The sequence below is a fragment of the Pezoporus flaviventris genome, unplaced genomic scaffold (assembly GCF_033815535.1).
Source record: "Pezoporus flaviventris isolate CSIRO_AGI_PZ_B2104156 unplaced genomic scaffold, CSIRO_AGI_Pfla_v1 ptg000030l, whole genome shotgun sequence".
NCBI lineage: Eukaryota > Metazoa > Chordata > Aves > Psittaciformes > Psittacidae > Pezoporus > Pezoporus flaviventris.
Genome location: NW_026892578.1, coordinates 1,316,997 through 1,329,903, shown reverse-complemented (window position 1 = coordinate 1,329,903; position 12,907 = coordinate 1,316,997). Strand labels below are relative to the sequence as shown.

General features: G+C 41.7%; 1 protein-coding gene across 9 annotated transcripts in view; it reads left to right on the top strand.

Annotated features, from left to right (window-relative positions):
* The window catches only part of MAP4K4 (mitogen-activated protein kinase kinase kinase kinase 4), a 165,090-nt gene that overhangs the window by 110,360 nt on the left and 41,823 nt on the right, over positions 1–12,907 (top strand). For all 9 annotated transcript variants that reach the window (XM_061459638.1, XM_061459639.1, XM_061459642.1 and 6 more), the window contains exons 8-12: positions 1,969–2,023; positions 4,395–4,473; positions 6,428–6,603; positions 7,279–7,351; positions 7,820–8,030. In XM_061459638.1, coding sequence (XP_061315622.1) covers positions 1,969–2,023; positions 4,395–4,473; positions 6,428–6,603; positions 7,279–7,351; positions 7,820–8,030 — 594 coding nt within the window. The remainder of the gene's footprint in view (positions 1–1,968; positions 2,024–4,394; positions 4,474–6,427; positions 6,604–7,278; positions 7,352–7,819; positions 8,031–12,907) is intronic.

Genomic DNA, 12,907 nt, shown 5'->3' with positions numbered 1-12,907 from the left:
CCCTTGTCATGTTCCATGTGACTCTTGTAAAAAGGAGTCTTTAAATACTGGAACTTGGCGCTAAGGTCTCTCTGAGCCTTCTTTTCTCAAGACTGAACAAACTGAGCTCGTTCAGTCTTTTCTCATACAGCAGGCTCCCAGACCTTTGGTCATTTTTGTGGTCCTTCTTTGAACCCTCGTCAGCCTGTCCACATCTAATTTTGTATAGCGGGGACCAAAACTGAATGCGGTATTCCAGGTGTGGCCTGACAAACACCGAGTAGAGTGGGATAAAGACTTCTTTATCTCTGCTGGTGATGCCTTTTTTTGATGTCACCCAGCACCCTGTTGGCTTTCTTTGCCAAAGCAGCACACTGTTCACGTATATAGAGCTTGTTGTCCACCAAGACCCCAAGGTCCCTTTCCAAAGAGCTGCTCCCCAGCCAGGGAGATCACAGGCTGTGCTGCAATTCTGAATTGTGTATATCCAGGTGCAAGACCTTATATTTGTCCTTCTTGAACTTCATAAGGTTCTTGTTAGCCCACTCTTCCAGCCTATCCAGGTCAACCTGCAGAGTGGCTCTCCCTCTCAAAGTGTCCACTTCCCTACTCAGTTGGTATTATTGGCAAACTTCATCGGGGTGCACTTGATCCCATAATGCAGGTCACTTATGAAGGTACCAGACAGCGCTGGGCTCAGTAATGATCCCTGGGAGACCTCACTGGTGATGGACTGCAAGCTGGGAAAGGAGCTATTCACCACCATGTTCTTGATGCAGCCTGGCAGCCAGTTCATCACTAACCGCACTGACCGCTTGTCAGGACCGTAATGTGTCAATTTCTCTAGTAGGAGGTTGTGGGAAACCGGATAGAAAGCCTTGGAGAAATGCAGGTAGACAGTGTCCAGCATTTGCCCCACATCAACTGAGCAGGTTACTTTGTCATAGAAGGCAGTCAGGTTTCTCAAAGCGTGATTTGCCCCTGGTGTAGCCATGCTGGCTTTTCCTAATCATGTGCTTCATTTGACTTGTAATAGCCCCTAGGAGGTTCTTCTCCATCACTTTCCTGAAGTAAGACTGATGGACCTATGATTTCATGGATCCTCCTTTAAGCCCTTCTGGTAGATGGGGGTGACATTTGCTTTCCTCCAGTTTTCTGGGATGATCTCCAATCTCCACAACTTCTCAAGGATTATGGGAGAGTGGCCTTGCAACGACATGAGCCAGCTTTTAACACTCTTGGACAGGCACTGTCAGAGCCCACCTGCGTGTAGGGGTCAAGCTCCAGCAATAGCTCATATACCAACTCTTCCTTCACTGATGGTGGATCTGTGTTTGCATCAGCCTGGAGTTTAGTTCCCAAGGCCTGGGGCCCAGCAGTGCTGATAAACACAGAGGTGAAGAAAGTACTGAGAACCTCTGCCTTTAAAGTGTTATTAGTGACTGATTCACCTTGCCTGTTCAACAGTGGGCCAGTATTTTCCTTCTGCTTGTTATTTATGTACCTGAATCATAGAATCAGCTAGGTTGGAAAAGATATTGAAGCTCATCAAATCCAACATTTATTGTAGTTTTTGACATCTCTGGCCAATTTCAATTCTAGTTGAGCTTGTGCTTTTCAAACTGCATCTCTTGCACATGCTGACAATGCCCTTGTCCAGTCCTTTGTAAGCAAAGGAATATTGAAAAATCTGTTGTCTCATAGAGTTAGATTTCAGGCAAATATATTTTTCATTGTCATAATGTGAAAGTATTTTCATGTGTTATTTGAAAGGGTTGTTTGCATACTCTGTATGGATACGCATGGGCATTTCTGCATATATATATATATTATATGAGAAGTATAATGCTGTTACAAGAAAAATGTAGCTTGTATTGTTTAAATAGCTGTGGTATTTGGTTTCGGTCTCACCTACAGGGCCTCTGTAAATAGTACTGTCTGAATGGGTAAATCCACCTACTAACATATGGTGTCTCTCTTTTTATGCAGAGTGACCTTTGGTCATGCGGCATTACAGCCATAGAGATGGCAGAAGGAGCTCCCCGTAAGTGATACATATGCTGCTCCAGTGGGCTGATTAAGACTGAAACATATACTTGGGAGATGCTGGTTGTAATCTAAGCCTAGTTTTGAGGTTTCCAAAAGTATCCTCATTTTATTTCTGTTCTCTTTGGTTTTGCCTGCCATATAAAAATAAAACCCCATAAATAGCAATGCTTTCGATAAAGATAGGATTGTGTTTAAGCACTTACAGTGCAGACTGGAGTAATTTAATTTCTATAGCAGGAATATTGGAAGCTAATCGAGTGTCAGACTTCCTTCCTATGGGTAGTATATTGTGTTTTGGAGTTGTGTCCCAGTTTTTGTATGACCTGGCCTGGGATGCTGAAACCTTAGCCAGGGAGAGGGGCAGTGGGGCCTCGAGAAAACTGACCTTAATGAAAAAAGCATCTGTAGCAATTGTTTCTGTCTCGGCTTTCTGTCGGTCTGGGTAATGCTAACATTGCTTCTCCTTTTGTTTCCACTCGTCAGTGGGTGGTGTTGATCTTCAGTGACATGACTCAAACTATAAATCCGCCTTCAACACAAAGTGTTGAACTTAATGTTCCCTGCTTGAGAGTCCTTTTCTGTTCTTAGGGGTATTTTTGAGAGAGAAACCTGGAAACCAAAAATGCACGATTTCTAATAGCTTATTTTCTGAATAATAGTGCTTATTCTTTCTGAATGTGAAGGCAGACAGCAGATAGGAGGGTAGAAAGATTTTAAAAGAAATTAGGCATGATGTTTTGACGTTTAATGATAATTTTTATGGAAGTGCTTACTGAACCTTTGCTACCCTCACTTGCAGCCGGAGCTCTGTATTTAAAAATAACAGCCTAAGGAACCTAAGATTGAGTTAATTAATTTTTTCTACACGTAAGCAACTACCACCACCACACAACAGCCTAGCTTGAAACCTTTGTCTTTGAAATAATCAAGTTGAAATGAAGTATTGATATTTTCCTAGCTAAAACATGGACATTTCATTACAGCTGCTGCCTGATCTTTTTGTTGTTGTTGTTAATGTGAAATTTATAAATCCAATCACAGTGCTCTTGTTCTGATTCATGTTTTAGGAGGTGTAATGGTTTTGTTTGTTTTTTTTTTAATCCCTAATTGCACATTTGCATGAATGCCCATGTGAGAGCTGCTCCCCAGACACCTCAGCCAGCACTGTATTAATAATGTTTGAGCTACCACTTGACCTCCTTTTTGCCATACCGCTTTGTTCAGTGCATTGGGTTACCTGAATGGCTTTCAATTAGAAGCTGTGTCCATAGGTTTTGTAAGCCTGGAATTGAACAATAATATTTTTTAATTTCCACACCAAAGCAGAGCTTGGGCCCAATTTGTTTAAAAGCACAAGAGGGGCATTTGAGAAGTAAGCAGGGATCCAGTGTGAATTCTGAACAGCTCTTGCCTTGTTCTGTCCTCTGGCTTGTGGGCTCTCCCTCCTTCTCCCATGACAGCTGAAGAGTCCATCTCTAAGCTTGGTGGTCTGATGGGATCGACAGGCATCCAAGGGACTTTTCTGCCAAGGCTGTGACCCCTTATTTCTGAATCCAGAATCCTCTTCACATCAGTCTGTTTCTCCTGAATTTCTCTTGTGTGGAAAACGTTACCTCTTTCTCCAGTGATTTTTCAGGCTGAGACTTGTGCTGAAAGAGGTCAAGCATAGGAAGATGGTGAAAGCCAGAGGATTCACTTCTAGTGACTTTTCTTGGGCAGCCTCTTCCTGCTCTCGTTTCCCTGTGTTGGCTCTGCCATAGTGCTTTGCTGTGGAGCAGAACAATCCTTAAGGCAGAGAACCCAGACTCCCACTAAGTGTCTACTGAAACAAATGTGACTTACTTTGACAAAAGGAATGCGTTTACATTTCAGTTCTGTGGGGAATCCTTATTTTGATATAAACCCTCCCATGCTTCAAAACTGTCAGGCCTCAGTGAAGAAAATCTTCAAGTCTGGATAGTAAAAATGAGGCATTGTCCATAATGGGAGAGAAGGGAAGTTTGTATGAAACAGTAACTGTGTCATTCTTTCCTTCTGCCATCATCATCTCCCAATATTTTATTGACTGGAACGTAAGTTAGATGACTTGGGGCTTGGAGGAGGGCCATGCACAGATGTTCCCATCATGGTTGATTCTGAAGGTTAATCCATGCCTCAATCCCTTTCTCTTTTTGAGACCACCCTTGGCACATTGAGCTGTGGAATTGTCATTTTGGGCTAATTCCATTTAGCTGTGTTGCTCTCTGTGTCTGCTGCATGTGTGGTCAGGATAGTGGGAATGGTTGCGGAAGCTAAAGCCATGGTATTGAAAGAGCAGCTAAGCCAACATCTGTATATTCTGTTTGGTTTTGTTTTCTTTCCTTCAGCTCTTTGTGACATGCATCCCATGAGGGCACTCTTTCTCATACCCAGGAACCCTCCGCCACGGTTAAAATCCAAGAAATGGTATGTGTTAGTCTATATCTTGTTTGTGGCCCTTTTTGTAGCATGATGTGTTTTTGTGTCTCATTGCATGCTGTTTTGTTCCCACTTCCAGAGAACCACAAAGCAATTTAAGTTATCAAAAATCACTCTGTTACCTTCTGTGCCGCTGAATCAAAGCATGAAATAAAAAGCATACATTGTTTATGTAGTTCTGTTTGTCCCAGAGAAATTTTGTCTTGAATTGTGTGAAAATAAAAAACAAGCTTTTTTTCTTGACAAAGCAGCATCTGTATTAAAGTGACAAATGGATCCATATTTTAAAAGATAAACTCCCGCAGCACTCTTAATATGCAGTATGTTTTCTCAGATGTATTGTAACACAGAAACAGAACAGTACTTTAGTGTTCTAGTTGCTAAGTTGAAAGGAGCTATTAAAACTAATGAAGGCTTTTACTATAATTATTGTAAACTAGTGGAATTAAGTGTGTGCTTCTTGCCAGCTGAGAAAAATCCATTAGTACCGGAGGATTTTGTCCCAGTTATTGGTTACACTGGCACATATGAGACAGCAGTACTCCCTAGAAAGAGGTTTCATATAGATTGAATATGATCACAGGATGCTGTGACCCTGTCAAAATAATGAAGTGATTTGACTGCCTATTCAATATCAACATAATATAAACTTGATTGCTTGCTGGGCTTGGTTTTTGCTCAGATTGACTTATTTATGTGCTTGCACTGTCAAGGCATCCCTCTCCCTCTCTCATACTTGCTTTCTGCATATGTTAAAATAATAGAGATGCATATACAGTATTTGCATAAGCCTTTCATTAACCTTTTTATTCAGAATAATAACACTTAAAGTGTGAGGAATAAAAGAAAACAAAACAAACAACAAAGTTACCTTGAATCCAGCCTCTTAGATTCCAGTAGGAAAGTGAAGTGATGGATGGAAACTCTTGTTTTTACACTTAACCGTGGTAGTGGAAGTGTTTGCTGCCTAAGCACAGGAGCAGGTTGGGAACATCTAGCAATCAAAAAGTGACTCTTGAGTCAGTGCTGCACTGACTCAACTATTGTGGTAGTGTGCTCATGGCAGGTTATGAGAAAATAGGCCCAGTGATGAAAAATGTGGGTTTGAGTATTTCCATTATTGGCATTTTGCAAGGTGACTTGTTTGGTGACTTCTGTCAGGAGGTCCTCTTTCAAGCACTCAGATGAAGTGCAAATTTAGGAAGGTGGTACTTCAGTTTAGCTAATTCCCATGCCCTGTCACTTTATGTGGCGTGCAGTTCAGGTCAGTTCATGCCCTTAAATTGTGTCAGTGAAAATTTGTCCCCAAGTGCCTGTGTTGAGCAGACAACACTGTTCAACACCTGCCTATAGTTCTACGATGATTTTATGCATGGCTCTTTGGATAAAAAATAAAATAATCTAAAACGCTTGTAGTCCTATCTCAGTGAATCCAAGTGTGTACAAAAGCAATGCAGTGCTGCTTGAGTCAGGGGAAATGTTGGATGCAGTTCTTGTGGCTTTCGGTATGGCTGCTCTGAAGCAGACGTGCCCTTAGATAGCATGAGCAGGTGAAGACACACCAGAGCTGCCCTGCCTGTGCTCCGAGCAAGCTGGATGCTACCCAGCAGAGCTGGGTTGGCATGATTTGCCTTTGCTTAATAGATCCTGCCTTTCAGGGAAATTATGCCTGTGAAAGAAGGCACATCACTGTGAGGCTGTGCCTAAGTACTGCAGGTATGTTGGCATCACCCTGTGTCCATCCAGCCCAGTGCTCAGCTGGAGCACACTCAGCTCTGTTTGGAGGCACACTTGTGGACAGCACTTGTACCATCCTCTGGGACACAGTGCTTTTTGAGGGAAGGAATTAGACTTTGAGAAAGAACAGAAAAAAAAATCTTTGAGCTGAGTTTTACCTCTGACCTTGCTTTGCTTTGTTTTGTTTTCTTTCCTGCATTCTCAGGTCTAAAAAGTTTTTCAGCTTTATAGAAGGTTGTCTAGTGAAGAATTACATGCAGCGACCTTCTACAGAACAACTCTTGAAGCACCCATTTATACGTGACCAACCAAATGAAAGGCAAGTCCGAATCCAGCTTAAGGACCATATAGACAGAACCAGGAAGAAGAGAGGAGAGAAAGGTATGCAGCTTCTAAAAATTAAGTATTGTGCTTGTTAAAAATGTGTGGTTTTGTTCTACTTTGCATTCTAAATTCCCACCACTAGAAAAGCAGCAAATGACCCAAACCCTTGAAAGGTTCCTTTTTAATTCATGTTTTGACTATCAGCAAAATTTTAGTTTTTGTTCTGTCCTCTATAGAGGAAAATCAATTCAAGTGTCTTATTTTCAGATAAGTTAAATTTACTCATTTCTGAGCCTCTTCCATACGATCTTTAAGCAGTATTTAGGAGGATATTGGCATATATGGCCTTTCCCTTTTTGATCTATGGTAGGTTCATCCCTGAAATGGTGCCATAAATCAGACTCGCAGGAAATAACCCATCACAAGAGCTGTGAAGCAAATGTTCAGCCTGTTCGCTTTATTCAGGTGGTGCCGAGGTTCTCCAGGTGTCTTGTCTTACATATACAACCTGGTGTCATTCAGGGAATTTGCTGAAAGTCTGCCACAAAGCACTATGCTGCTCTACAGGTGTGGGAGGATGGGCTTGTATATGTAGAATAAGTTCTAGTGTCTGCAGTAGATCTCCTTATTGAAGAGCATGGGAACTGACTGGTTCACTAAGGCACTACTGCAACTCCCTGCTGTCGTAAAACTAAAGATAAGCACTATAGGCCCTTGTTTCTTTCTTGGTAGATGAGACAGAATATGAATATAGTGGAAGTGAGGAAGAAGAGGAGGAAGTGCCTGAACAAGAAGGAGAGCCAAGGTAATAATTGCTTTTGGGAGGGCTCTGAGCAGACATGCCAAGTAAGTCTAAAGGTCTGTGACTATAAATCAGGAGCATGCTAAATTTCTGTCTCTTATTAAATGCACACATAAGCCACACAAACCACCCAAAGGGTTTGAATACCTATTCTGTGATGCTCAAGGTTTTAAAGCTCCCCTTTACATGGCTTAGAGCCAGTGAGCTCTGGATGGAGGGAGATTTATGGCAAATATGATTGGTCAGGGGCTCCACAGTGACAGAATTGGTCCTTATTTTGCTTGGCCTCATTTCACGCCTTCCACTGAGAGCGTGTATTTGACATGCATCCAGTGTCTTTGCTCCGAAAGAAATGAGATTAAAATTTAACATCATGCTATATTTTATTTATGTTCCCCTGCCTTTGAAAAAGGTATTTAATGGCCCATCAGGCTTTATTGTACAGGAGCCTTTAACTTCCTCTTGTTGCAGTTCCATTGTCAATGTGCCTGGAGAATCAACCCTCCGACGTGATTTCCTGAGACTGCAGCAGGAAAACAAGGAACGATCCGAGGCCCTTCGGAGACAGCAGCTGCTGCAGGAGCAGCAGCTCCGCGAGCAGGAGGAGTACAAGAGGCAGCTGTTGGCAGAGAGGCAGAAGCGCATTGAGCAGCAGAAGGAGCAAAGGAGACGGCTGGAAGAGGTAGAGACAGGAGGCTGGTGTGCAGAAGCCCTGCTTCCACTTAGTTTCCTATTCCCATGCCCATTTGTAAAGAATTCCCTGTAGCCCCAGCACATCTCGGGAGAGGAAGCAACATGTGCAAATCCAGTGGCAAATGTAGAGCAAAGCACTTAAATCCATGTCTGGCTACTTGAGTAAAAACCACCTTCCAGAGAATTTGAATATCCAGCAGCTCCTATGGAGGCAACAGGAGCAAGGGCTGAGTTGTTTGAAGGTATTTGGGGAGAGGCTCTGTCTTGGTCTCTGTTCCAGAGATGAGGCAACATGTCTAGACTTCAGGTAGCTGTAGAGAAGGGGAGACATTAATTATTCCCAGCTGTATTTTTCTCAAGATTACTTTTTTAGGGGCCCATGACATGCTTTACATTTCCCTTTAAAGATTTCTCCAACATCTGTGTTTGGCACTCGTTCATGGGTAGGTAGAAGCCTAATTTTTAATGTATTATTCTCTCATGCATAGTAGCATGTGACTATAAAAGCCACCTAGATTTCTAAATATCATATATATAAATCAGTGTTAAAATTATAATTCTGCAAAAATTACAAATATGTAAATGATACTTCTGTGATAAGTATGCCATTTGCATACACTGCTGGAAGATAAAAGAAAATGAATCTACATATCCAATATTGTTCTATCATACTTTTCACCTCCTCAGATCTTGTGTGTGTTTATATATATGTAGATGGAATATGCAGTGTGAGCTTCAGAGGTAGGAGGATTTGAAAACAGTTCTTCAGGCCAGAGCTGGGTATGACACAGAGCTGAAGTGAAACCAATCCTCTAGCTTCTCAGGAAGTGCAGGGTCACATTCCAGTTGTCCTTAAATGACCTCTTGCTTGGGTCTCTGTTTCGGCTCTTCGCTTAGCAATGATGGAAAAGCTGCACCCAGTCTAGTTTCCCAAATCCTGGTAATGTTTAGTGAGGATGCAGCCAGGACGAAATGTTGATTTGCATCCCGTGATACGTTTACATAACAAATGATAAAAAGTTCTAAATAGCTTTCCAGCTCACATCATGCTCCTTATACCTCGTTTTCAGTATGCATGAAGGTTTAGTGTTGCTGTAAGGAGGTGCTGGTAGCAAAGCCTCAGCCACACGTGAAGCCAGGAGGAGCAGCAAGGGGGAGGCATATAACTCCGTTTCTCTTCTGTTTCTTCCCCACCCTTCTGAGATTGCCAAGATAAACATCATAGTGCTTCCAACTGTTTTTAGGCTCTGACTCTGTAGCGATTTGGGGGGGGGGAGGAGGGGTGAGAGCATATAATAAAAAGAGGCTAGGAAAATATGAAAATGAAGCATTGATATTGTCAAAGGTGGGCAAAAGTTGACATACTCCTGGCCTGTGAATTTTTTTCTTAGTATGAGAGTCAGTGATGTATTTTAAATGCCCCTTTAATCTCTGAGGTTCTGCCGGCAGTACTGTTTTGGTGAGGAAGGGGATTACAGTTAAATTATCTATGTCATTTGACTTTAATATAAAGTGCAACACTTAAAATCTGGAATTTCTTTTTAAAATAAAGGAGGTGCTGCTGCTGGCAGTGGAAACAAAGCAATGTACCTTCTGCTGCCCAGGGTTGAACTTCTTGAGATGTTGCAGAAATCATGATTTAATGAACAATTAAAAAGAAAGGTCAATTACCTGAAAGTTATGTTTAAATAGTCCCGCTTTTGAAAATACAAAACAAAACTTGAACAACCATAAGACGGCATGTGATGTATGTTGATGCATTACTGAATAAGATTGCACAGTGAACCATGTGAAGTTTGTAAGAGAAAAGCCTTTACCTTTTATTGGGTCTGTAACCTCAGCCTGGTTCCCTTGGAGACATAAATATGAATGATGAGCTATAAAGTTTTCCTTTTGCAGGTGGTGGGGCAGTCTTATTGTTCTTAAAGTGAATTAAATAAAGGCTTGCATTTAGCTTTCAAAAAGCCCTTCTTAATTCACTGGATCTTGTGTTGGAAAAAATGTATGATCCCAAGTGATTTTTAACAAAACAGCCAAAACGAGCTCTTTAATGTGGGGGAAGGGTGGTAGACACATATTTAGATAAACATCAGTGTTGTGACACAATTGAAGGCCAAAATATTGAAATGTTGTCACTTTGTCCTTAACTCACCCCCCACCCCCGTTTTGATGAAGCCAGTAAACAATGAAGAGCTTGGTAATGTGAATTAAGATTAGTGTCATACACTGAATCTCTGGGTTTCCATCACTTTGTGGTTATTTTTACCAAGCCTTGCTTTCTTGTAATGTTTTCTTGTGTTAAGTGTATGTTTGGATATACCTGTTTAATGTTCTTTGGGAAGAATTTTATGCATTAGATAATCTCCCTGGACAAGTTGCTTATACTTCCCTCCCTTCTTCCCCACCTCCCCCACCACTTCCTAAATTAAAATCGAGGGCTTGTTCTTACAATGCTGGCACAGAGCCTAGACAATTTTGACCGAGACTGCAACAGGAACGGTGTTTAGGACATCTGCCAAAATCTGTAATTCTCAGCAGTATTAGAGAAAAGATTATTTTTTAAAAGACACAGAGGTGACTTCTAAAACTCATTGTTACAGGAATCTTAGAATTCGTGTATTACTGAGGAGGTGGAAATGATACATGGTCAAAGTATAGAAAATGACCTGAAATGTTTCAGGACGGGGATTATTTATCCTCCCTCTGACCCCCCCCCCCCTCTTTGAAAATCATACAAAGACTAGTTGCATAAATATCAGCCATATGGCATATAAGTGTTTAGGTTAAGAAATCTGGCTGTTCTAAGATGTGTCTATGTTTCTGTTCAGCAACATGGAGACACCAGTTCTCAGTGTGGCTGGTATTGAAAGGCATTTGAGTTTGTACTTTGCAAACCTGAACCTGGTTACGGAGAAATTCAGAATGAGCTGTGGTGGAATCCCATTCTGTGTGGACCCCCACAGTTTGGGATAACTTCATTAAATGGTGTGTCTCCCTGGTTATGAGAACCTAAGATGGATGTTTTTGAAGTGGTAGGTTATAGCTCCATTGGCGCAAGTAGTACAGTTCCGTAGAAGCAGATTTGTGGGGCACAGTAATTAAAGTGCTGAGTACCTAAGGACTTCACTCCACATGTTTAAAGACAGGAGGAGTTCCTTTGGACTAGCTGAGGCCTAGACTGTGTGCCTGCGTGTGGTTGGAGTGCATCTGCCTTTTTAATTTCATCCAGAAGGAGTGGTTGGCACACCAAGACATTTTCAGAATATGAAACAAAACTGAGTAAGTGGAGATGATTGGATGAGTCACTTCAAAAGAGCAATCCTGATCTGAACCTAGGTGGTAATGTAGGTGTACCCACAGGTGATTTTTTTACCAGGGCTTTGTTTCTTTTACAGAAGAGGAGATTATTCATATCTACTTCATTTGAATTGCTTGCAGTTTGGATTGGTACTGAGTAAGAAGTTCTGCTTCCGGTTTATCTCTAGTGTGGGCAAAGCAGAAGTGTCTTTACTAATCTTTCCAATCCTCTTCACAAGCTGATACCAGGTTACCTAATTCTTTGTGAAAGAAATAATTAATATATCTATTTATCAACCTTCATCTGGATATAAAACAGAGTAATAAAACTTTATTAATACAAAATTAGAGGATCTGTTTTATCTCCGTCATTTCACTGTATGGTCCTGAATTTGTTGGTGTATACCAACTGCATGTGTAGTTGCATTGCCCCCTCCTGGTAAATCATGTTCTACTGCATGGTCTTCTAAGTGGAGATGTTGGATTCCATTATGAGATCATCATTAATGCACCCTAAAACAAGACAAAGAGCTAGTGTATTGACACTGTTTTTTCTGTATGGGTTTTTGGTTGTTGGCATAGTAAATGCCAATTTTGCGAAACGCAGCAGTTTGAGGCAGTTTGGGCTCTGTCAGAACTCTGGTTTGGCAGCTCTGAAATTTCCTTGAAGAGTTCCTGCCCTCACCTTCTGGTTAACAGCTGCTTGAAAATAAGCTTTTCATCTGACATGTAAAAGAAAATTGGTAATACCAGATCCAACAAAAGAAAATGTGGATATGCATCCATCATTTCAGTGAATCCAGATCCATACCTGCTGTCTATTGGGCAGCAGTGGTTTATATCAGGCCTTTTTTCTAGTGTATGATAAAAATTATAGTATCTAACAATCACACTTATTAAATGCAGAAGCCCAAGTTTTACAAACAGAACTGATGTTCATTTTAACTAATGGTTTTCCCTGTCCTGCTCCCCTCCTTTGGGCAAGCCTAAGGAACATGGTGACCAGGGCTTTGGTGTGTTCTTGTGGAAGACTTGCTAGAGCAGTCAGGAAGGCAACCTTGTGCCAACAGAAAGATGGTAGGAAGTCAGCTAAAGGGCTGCTTCTAAAGCCAGCTTAGGTCAACGTCAGCTTGCCCCCTACCAGTTTTTCCATTGCTTTGACAAGATGTAGACAAGGACCCAAGAGATGCTTGTCGCTGTAGGTTTCCTTTCCCTGGGCTTGTTAATTTAAATTCCACTTTGTTCGCAGCCAGTAGTTCAACACTTAGGTTTCAAAGGCCACGTGCAGAGGAAGCGAAACCTTTCTGTTATGGCTGGGGCTGGAATAAGTGGATTGTATGGGGTGTATGTGCAGGCTTCTGTAATGCCAAGTGCCTAGGCGAGGGGTTAAGGTGGTGTCTGACAGGAAGGCAGAAGCAGTGCCGAGAAACCCCATCTCGCTGTGTACTTTGGTGCATAGGCAATAGCACATTTGTGCTTTGGAGATTTCACTTAAATGCACACTGGTGGCAGAGAATCCTTTTATTTTTTTTAGTTTCTTTCGTTGGGTGATAAATATTTACTGTTGGT